The sequence below is a fragment of the Ictalurus punctatus genome, chromosome 23, assembly GCF_001660625.3.
Source record: "Ictalurus punctatus breed USDA103 chromosome 23, Coco_2.0, whole genome shotgun sequence".
In the NCBI taxonomy this organism is placed as follows: Eukaryota; Metazoa; Chordata; class Actinopteri; order Siluriformes; family Ictaluridae; genus Ictalurus; species Ictalurus punctatus.
Genome location: NC_030438.2, coordinates 12,355,869 through 12,365,699, shown reverse-complemented (window position 1 = coordinate 12,365,699; position 9,831 = coordinate 12,355,869). Strand labels below are relative to the sequence as shown.

Here is a 9,831-nt window from a genome sequence, read left to right as displayed (position 1 = left end):
GACTGGTTGAAGTGGTGATGTGCGTCTGGCTGCATACACAAAACATTTTGTGACTAGACTTTGATCCCTCTTATATGGATATGGATATCAAGCATTTCAGTAGTAACATTTCAGAGTAATACTGCTAATCAGGGTTAGGAATTAGATGTCATGATGCACTGTCTTATGGATGAGGCACAAGAGTCATAAGTATAGTCATCTAGCCAACGCAACTAGTAGATAAGTTCTCATACAAACTGAGTTGTGTTAACCCAATATTCTGTTATAATATATTTTATTTCTTTGATATGTAATACATAAAATATACTATTTAATACATTTCCTTATATTTGAAGTTAGGGTTTGCCTATGGTGAGCCTAGGTGAGGATTCATGAAATGATTCTCTCCCTTGCCCTTTGATTAGACAGAGCCCACAACTCTCAGCTGTTCCCTTTCAACAGTTTTTAGTTTTTATGTCTTTTTTATGGTAATTGGCAAACATTGCTCTGTCCATTTGCAGTAGCTAACCAAACTATTCAATTTAATTCAACTCAATTTTATTTGTATAGCACTTTTAACAATGGACATTGTCTCAAAGCAGCTTTACAGAAACATATAAACACAGGATACAGATTTTAAGTGTGTGAATTTATCCCTATTGAGCAAACCAGTGGCGACAGTGGCAATTAAAAACTCCCTAAGATGATATGAGGAAAAAACCTTGAGAGGAACCAGACTCAGAAGGAAACCCATCCTCTTCTGGGTAACAACAGATAATGTGAAAGTAAAAGAAAGTTCATTATGGTTTTTACAGTTTTTACATGAAGTCTGTTTGTTGAACTAGTGCACTGTTCACCAAAGGAGACCTGAGTGCAAAACTGCATGTGGTAATTGCAGTCCCAAGGCCACAGTAGCAAGCATAGTCCCAGCAACCACAGCAAGAATGTCCATGTGGAATTGAGGTCCAAAACCATTTCATGATACTTCAAGCGGTACCATCTTAAGCAATCTCCAGGCTGGAGCCACCAGTTGATGAGAGCTCCATCCAGAGGTAGGACATCAGGATGGATCAGGCAGGTCTGGAGAGCAGAAAGAGTCAGGATCACTGGCAAATCCATAAAATCATGTTTGGCTCAACAGAAGAAGAGAGGGGGAGGGAGGTAAAGAGAGGGAGAGATTATTAGGTATGCTTACTATCCCGTGATTGATAAGACTGTGTACATTGCATAAAAGATTACCATAAAATATTTATGGGAAGCTTGAGTAATCAAATATGTTTTCAGCCTAGACTTAAACACAGAGACTGTGTCTGAGTCCCGAACACTAATTGGAAGGCTGTTCCATAACTGTGGGGCTTTGTAAGAGAAAACTCTTCCCCCTGCTGTAGCCTTCACTATTCGAGGTACCAACAAATAGCCTGCAGCTTTTGATCTAAGTAGGCGTGTCAGATCATAGAAGACCAAAAGTTTGCTTTTTGGCATGAGACCATTTAGTGCTTTACAGGTCAGTAGTAGTATATTATAATAAATGTGAACTTTTACTGGGAGCCAATGCAGTGTGGATAAGATAGGGGTGATGTGGTCATACTTTCTGGTTCTAGTAAGGGCTCTTGCAGATGCATTCTGGACTAACTGGAGCTAGTCCAGCAGTGACAAAAGCATGAAATAATATTTCTGCATCATGTAGTGACATTATACTTCTTATCTTAGCTATATATCTGAAATGAAAGAAGTCTATCCAAGTAATATTATCTACATGAGCGTCAAATGAAAGACTGGGGTCAATAATCACACCAAGGTCTTTTACTGCTGCACATGATGAAACGGAAAGGCCATCCAGACTAACTATGTAATCAGAAAGCTTACTTCTAGCTACATGTGGTCCTACTACAAGTACTTCTGTCTTATCAGGATTAAGTAAAAGGAAGTTAATAAGCATCCAATGTCTAATGCCCTTTACACATTCCTCAACTTTATTAAGCTGCTGTCATCTGGCTTTTCTGAAACATACAACTGTATCATCAGCATAACAGTGGAAGCTAATTCCATGTCTACGAATAATCTGACCCAGAGGTAGCATATATAAAGTAAAAAGCAGTGGGCCTAAAACAGAACCCCGTGGAACACCAAATTTAACCTTGGTATGCATGGAGTAGTCACCATTTATAACTACGAACTGATAGTGATCGGTCAAATAAGACCTGAGCCAGGAGAGAGCCATTCCCTTAATGCCAACAAAATTTTCTATCCTATCAAGGAGATAGTATGATCAATAGCATCAAAAGCTGCACTAAGGTCAAATAAAACAAGGAAGAAGACAACCCCGATCAGAGGCCAATAAAAGGTCGTTTACTACTTTAACCAGCGCTGTCTCTGTGCTATGATGAGGCCTAAATCCTAAATACTGATACATTTCATGAATGTTATTCCTATGTAGGTACGAGCATAGCTGCTGTGCTACAACCTTTTCTAAGATCTTGGAGATAAAGGGGAGATTTTATATTGGTCTGTAGTTGGATAAATCAGTTTTTTCTATTTAAGGGTTTGATAACTGCTAGGTTAAATGATTTAGGTGCATAGCCAGTGCTAAGGGAAGAATTGATTATTTTTTTAGAAGAGGTTTGATTGCTTCGGGAATTATCTGTTTGAAGAAACATGTGGGTAAGGGACCTAGTATACATGTTGATTTTGATGAGGAAATTGGTGAAATTAGTTCGGTCTCTTGAAAGGGAGTAAAACATTCCAATAGTTAATCTGTATTGTTATATTATTATCTACAGGGTTAGTTATAAAACTGTTTTGAATTAATAGTCTGAATTTTTTTGCCTGATAAATTTTGCCAGGCATCACTGCTATATCATGTTTGTGTGCATGTTTGTGTTGTGGTCTTTTTCCTAGTTAATTTTGCTACAGTATTAAATAAATATCTAGGATTATTTTTTGTTATCTTCAATTAGGATGGAAAGATACATTGATATAGCAGCACTAAGAGATTTTCTATAGTTCAGGAGGCTCTTTATCCATGCTGTTTCAAATACTAACAAATTAGTTTGACGCCATTTACGTTCTACTTTTTGACTGATTTGTTTTAAGGTGCATGTGTGATCATTATACCAGGGTGTTAGCTTTTTCTCTCAATTTTTTTTTTAAAGTGGAGCTACCTTATCTATACATGTAGCAGAACGCTAAATACATGATCAACTTCTTTAGAATCAGACAGTGAACCAATCATAGTTGATAACTATTAGATTATTGATATAACTCTTTGCAGTAGCAGATTTGAATGTACATTTGACAAGGTGGCAAGGTGCATAGTCATGTGAAAAAATAAGTACACCCCATGGAATTTTTTTTTTTTTTTTTACACATATTTGGACAAGCAAACATTTAATACTCTTTGAAACAGTGCCTATTAATACAGCTGATAGTCTATCAAATGACAATTGACATTTTCACAATTTAAATTAACAAAAAACAGATCAGTCACAGGTGTTCAAGATCGGGTGCCAGTGATTAGAACCTGCTTATGGAGTGCAGGTGGAACCTGTCTTGTTTAAACCTCTCACATCTAGTGTCTGGTATTTGTTATTGATGTGTGTGGCGTCATCATACCAAGATCTAAAGAGTTCTATAAGGCCATCAGAAAAATAGTTATGGATGCCTATGAGTCTGGCAAGGGATTTAAAAAGATCTCCAAATTATTTTAAATGCATTCTTCCACTGTAAGGAAAATCATCTACAATTGGCACAGATTTCAAATGACTGCCAATTTATCCAGCACTGGCTGTCCCAGTAAATTCAGCCCAAGAGCAAAACATCTGATGCAAAAAGAAGTCTCCAAGAACCCCAAAATTTCATCATAGGATCTGGTAGAAGTCTTGCAACTGTTGATGTCAAAGTGCATGCTTCTACAATCAGAAAGAGATTGCACAAATTTAACCTGCATGTCCAGGAAAAAGCCTTTGATATCTAAAAAGAACATTAGAGAAGGCTACAGTTTGCCAATGAGCATGTATTCAATTCAATTTTATTTGTATAGTGCTTTTAACAGTGGAAAATGTCTCAAAGCAGCTTTACAGCAACATGTGAACACAGGATACAGATTTTAAATGTGTGAATTATAGGCAATATAGGCAAAGACCAGGTCTTTTGGAATAATGTGCTCTGGACAGACTAATCAAAGATTTGTTTTGTTTGGCGACAGTAACAGCAGACATGTTTGGACCTGACCAAAGACAGCTTTTCAGGAGAAGCACCTCCTACCAACTGTGAAGAATGGTGGTAGAAATGTTATGGTTTGGGGTTGCTTTGCTGCCTCTGGGACTAGACAGCTTGCATTCATTGATCCAACTAGGAATTCTGAATCATATTAGAGTGCTTGAAGGTAATGTGAGGCCATCTGTCCAAAAGTTGGCCTCTGAAAAGTGAACTGAAAGTGGACTTTTCAACAGGATAATAATCCTAAGCACACTAGCAAATCCACCAAGGAATGGCTCAAAAAGATGAAATTGAGGGTTATGGAATAGCCTACTCAAGGCCTGGATTTGAATCCTATTGAATTATTGTGGGGGGATTTTAACCCTCAAATATCTTGCAACTGAAAAAATATTGCGTGGAAGAGTGGACAGAAATTCCAACAAGCCGATGTCAGAGACTGGTGGACAATGCAAAACGCCTACAAGAAGTTATTTCTACTAAAGGAAGCTATACTAGCTTCTGAGGCCAAGGGTGTACTATTTCTGTTGAATAAATGATTGAAAAAGCAAATTTTCCTTGTGGTTTTGTTCAAGTATATGAACTTTATTAATAGGCACTGTTTCAGAGATGATCAAATGTTTGCTTATCCAAATATGTCAAAAAAGCCAACAATTTTCATGGGGTGCACTTATTTTCTCACATGACTGTATATTATGATTAAGACACATTATAAGTGAGATGAGATAATGATCTGAGAAATTTGACTATATTTTCTATATTTAGTCCGAATGTTAGTATTAGGTCAAGAGTGTGACCACCATTATGAGTGGATCCTATTACATTCTACTACATGAGTGGACTTATTTTTTTATGGCTAGATATGTTAGTATAAAGAACTTCAAATGCACTGAATTTATGACTAGGTTTTTGTGTAACGCCTAGATTATCATTATAAATAACTGCAACACCTCTTCCTTTGCTAGTTAGGACGGGGCTGATGTATATAACTCTATCCAGGAGGACTAGTTTCATTTAATGCTACATACTCATTTGGTTTAATGCACATTTCTGTCAAACACAGTACATTACACTCCTGATTAGTAATCGTTTCATAAACAATAAGCACTTTAGACGCAAGAGACGTAATATTTAACAGTCCTAGCTTCAGATCAAATGTGCTGGCTGTGCATTCAGTATGATTTAATTTGATGTTAATTACGTTACTAAAACAAACTTTGAGTATTTCTATGTTTGTTTTTTTTTAGATTGGGGAACAGACAGAGTCTCGATATTGCAGCTAGCAGTTAGTCGGTTTAGCCTGCTTGTCTGCTCCATCGCCTTGTCTCTGGATTGTCACTTAATAAATAGGCCTTTTCTGAAACTATGTGCTATGCTGAAAGAAATGAGAGCAGCACCTTCCAGAATGGGATGGATACCGTTCCACCCTAACATGGCCAGCCTTGCCCTCAAAACTACTCTATAAAGCCCACATTATTTTTGAAGCAACACCTGGACATGTCCAGCAGTTCAGGGTCAAGGTTATGGTCTTCACAAAGGCCACTGATGCACGGCTGAAGGACTTCACAAAAACCACTGATACATGGCTCTACTGGGCAAAGTCCTCTGTACTGTTAATGGGATTATGGGTGGGCAGGACATAGGTTCCAGGGGGTTTCTCCCTCTGTCTGTTTGGCTTGTGCATCTAGGGGTGCAGTTTTGAAGGGGAGACAGTGCTTGGAACTGAGAGCTTGCTATAGAGCAGTAAACAGTCACCTTCTCTCAAACCTGGCCCACCTGGCATATGTTTACCCTGAACGATTATAGACAGGTCGGAGAATAGAATTCCTGATGTTCTCATTCATCAGGAGTGTTGTGTGTGCCCCTGTAACATTTACAGCACTATAAATACTGTATCACTTATGTTTCTCCTGGGGCAGGGGTTGGAGGGTTATCTGGTGAGTTACTGGGCCAAGTTTTGGTTCAGCATGTGGCTTTAATATGTTGTCTTCAGGAAAATATTCCTCATGGACATTGAGAAATTTAAATGCATATAAACCACAATCAATTATTATTATTCTTCTCAGTTATACTTAAGATTTTAATAATCTAGAGTTAATAAATTTACTATTTCTATTTCAATTTTAAACAAAGTTTCTCTTTAAATTCTAATTTAAATTACAATAATCAAGACCCAGGCCACTTTATAATATTTGTAATGCTGGGTACAATGTTTATTTATTGTTCTTTCTCTTCTTCTTCCTCTTACTATTGTCATTGTTGTTATAAAGCATCTTTAGGGTTTCCTAAAAGAGAAATGCAGAGCGTTTTTAGTCTACACAGCATGTATCTTTTTCACAACTACAAAGTGTGAGTGTGTGTCTACTTTGTTGATGTACCTCTCAAATGTTTTATCCCTGTGTAAACTGTGTAAATTGTGATGTAATGATACATGTAAACAAAATATTGTTGGGTATCAAATAAGCTATTATCATTTTCATTAAAGATCTCTTGTCTTCAGGAGAATGTCTATTTCATCCACCTACAAGCACAAACACAAACACGTGAGGGATGAGGGATTGGTGTGTCCGGTTCTGCTTCCACATGGCCAAGCTAATTCATCATTTCACTGTTAAAAAATTTTAAGAATCAGATATAAAACACTCGGTATAATGCTTGAATATCCACTTCACAAATAATTCCTAAAAAATTATGTTATTATTAATAATAATAATAATAATAATAATAATAATAATGTGCATGTGTGTGTGTGCTCACCCTGGCATGCAGGAGCTCGGAATATCTGATCATGTCCATGATCTTGAAATTGTTCTCACCCTCCAAAAGCACCCAGGTGATCTTATTAGATCTTATGAGTTGGGTGGATTTTCTCGACCAGTGGCAACATATAATCATCTGCAGAGAAAGAGAGTGAGATGTGTGTGAGAGTTAGAGAGACTAGAGATAGAGTGAATGGTCCCAGCCATCCAATCACATAACATGGGTGGGGCTCAGGCTCCAGAATCTTTCTATGCCTGCTTATTGAAAAAGCAAGAGCAGTTGAAAGCAGGTGCTTGTAGAAATTTTCAGTCAACACAAGGAAACACTTTCCAAACCATAATGGGGAATTAAAATATTGAGCTGCACAGCAGGAGTGTATATGATCCATATGTATGTGTGTGTTTGTGTGTATATACGTGTACTCACGCACCATCTGGATCTGGTCATCTACCGGCACGGACTCCAACATGTAGATGGTTAGGCACTTTTTAGCTGGTGGACACATGGGTATATCCTAGGAACATAGGATATTATTATTATTATTATTATTATTATTATTATTATTATTATCAAAATTATAATCACACAATTAGACTAATATCTTTACTCACTTATATGATATATTGTAATATTAAGCATGCAGAATATTGTGTGTGTTTACTGCTCTGTGTTTTGCTCTTACTGTTGTGTCCTTGTCCTGCTGCACGTCATTTTCATACACCATAGAAGTAGAAGGCAGACATGTAACATCTGAATCTAGAGCTTGAGTTGGAGCTGGAAGCCCCATCTGCAGCTGGAAATAGAACTGGGATGCTTTCTACTGATGGAACTAGGTGCTCAGCTGGGACACTGTCTACAACTAGATACTTTTCTACAGCAGACACCGAGTTTGCCACTAGAACATCCACAGATGTTGGTGTAGTTATATTTGTACACTCTACCATCACACATGTCACCTGACTGCTTGATGGTGTGATGGTGCCAGTGGGCTGCTGATGCACCGGTGCAGGTTCAACCACATCGGGCATATTCTGGATATCTGCTTACAGAAAAAAAGCACCAGACAAAGACATATAGTTACAGGCTGTGTCCTAAACCATATCCTGCTATGCGAGTACATTTGTGGTGAAAACTAATCAGTAAAAACTGTTAGCTACTATAACTGGCTCAAATGTTCAGCTGTTACATAAAAGTTACTGTTTTGAAAAACATTATGTACACTAGCATTCAGTAGCCTCACAGGGGGGTTCAGTCAGAGTGACCTGGCTGCTAAACCCTGATCTATCAAGCTAAGACACTATTTAGTACAGTAGTATGTGATAGTACAGTAGTATGTGACACAGCCATGGAGAGACTAGAACAAACACACACTGTGTAACAAATGTAACACTGATTTACAACAGCTGTAACTCACATTGTGGCTGGATGGTCTGCACAGTCCATTGCAGATTCAGGTTCTGACTCTGTAACTCAAACACACACACACACACACACACACACACAAACACACGTTAATACACATTATTTCAGATCAGAATCACAGGGAGCAGTTATGCTATCCAGCTAGCAGTATAGCCTCTTGTGGTAACTTGGGGTGGCTAAAGGGGCTGCTAAAATTTTTTGCAGCCAGGGACCCTAAGTGGTACAGGTTGGTAGAAATTGTATACGGTGTTAACCTGCATGCTCGCCGTCCTTTGCATGTTCTGATGGGCAAGACAAGCCGGGAGTTCCTCTTTACACTGAGCCACACCAACACACACTGGCTTCCTGCTCCAAATCCTGCCGTTCATTTCATTCTTGTCCTTCATTGCTTTCTGGGAAGATGAGGAGTGCATGAAGCCAGACCCCCTGGAGCGGCCATTTTCCATCTTCACCTGTAGGAGACAACGTGGAGACACATTAGGACATGCCAAACATAATAACCATGAGGAAAACTTAGCACTGAGGAAGACTTTCATAGTAGATACATTCTTCAGAGTCAGTAAGGCACTAATCATCTACTCTGTCATCACTCGTGTGTGTGTGTGTGTGTTTACCTGCTCAAATTTTGAGTCACAATTGAGTCTATAATTGTGTATATAACTCTTAAAACTGTCTATTAGGGATCCTTAGCAAACTTGCCTTTCAGCTTTGTGTCATCCATGACTTCACCCAGGTTCCTGATATAGATGTTTGTGAAGACTTGGGAGTGGGGACAAACCTCAGCCTTGTGCTCTTCACGGGCTTGAAGCGTTCAATAAACCTGTAACACAACAGAGACACTGCTCTTAGAGTCTTTATCTAAACACTGCTGTTAATCTTTATGCCTACACCACCAAAATTGTTGTTGACTGAAATACCACCAGAAACAGAACCTTTGTATCAAAAATATAAAGATAAAACAACAAACAAATGCAATTAGTTAAGCACAAAAGAGCAAATGTCATCTGAACCCAGGAAGGTAAAATGTAGTAATTTACATGTGGCTTACACTTTGTGGCCATTCAGCAGTTTGCCGTTGAGCCGCTCTATCGCCATATTCGCTGCCTCCAGAGACTCAAAATGGACATAGCTGCACCCTTTTGAACTGGTCTCATTAACTACAACCTTCAGGAGAGACACGTCATGTCAACCCACAGAATTTATTTCAAACCGAGTTTTAAAAGGTGTTGAAAAACTGCTGATCATGCTATACAGATGCTATTAGCAACCAAACAGTTATAAGCCTGAACCTAGGAGGAAAGGACTTTCCCAAAGGTGGAGAAGGTGTCATAAAGGACCATGTTGTCAATTGACTTGTCCAACTTCCTGATGGACAGGTTTCCGATGCCGGTGTTCTTGAGGGATGAATCCTTCTGAGACCACATGATATGCATGGGTCGCCCATAAGGAGTTCAA

At 38.5% G+C, this 9,831-nt stretch overlaps 1 protein-coding gene and 1 long non-coding RNA gene across 3 annotated transcripts in view; both read right to left on the bottom strand.

Moving 5' to 3' along the window:
* Window positions 1-348: 348 nt before the first annotated feature.
* On the bottom strand, window positions 349-8,824 carry LOC108256140 (uncharacterized). 2 transcript variants are annotated; one of them, XR_006980930.2, is made up of 7 exons: window positions 8,631-8,824; window positions 8,369-8,417; window positions 7,637-7,993; window positions 7,381-7,468; window positions 6,952-7,089; window positions 6,720-6,802; window positions 3,859-6,479 (listed from the first exon to the last, which is right to left on the bottom strand). It is a non-coding gene; the product is annotated as an uncharacterized LOC108256140 (long non-coding RNA). The 2 variants fall into 2 exon arrangements; XR_006980931.2 differs by lacking the exons at window positions 3,859-6,479; window positions 6,720-6,802 and adding an exon at window positions 349-1,059.
* A 256-nt stretch (window positions 8,825-9,080) lies between these two features.
* Window positions 9,081-9,831, bottom strand: part of LOC124626034 (polyadenylate-binding protein 1-like 2) — a 1,238-nt gene continuing 487 nt past the window's right edge. The window contains 3 exon segments of the mRNA XM_053674987.1: window positions 9,081-9,196; window positions 9,425-9,820; window positions 9,823-9,831. The exon segment at window positions 9,823-9,831 is cut by the window's right edge and continues 27 nt beyond it. Of these exon segments, the coding sequence (XP_053530962.1) occupies window positions 9,666-9,820; window positions 9,823-9,831 (164 nt within the window). The 3' untranslated portion in view covers window positions 9,081-9,196; window positions 9,425-9,665.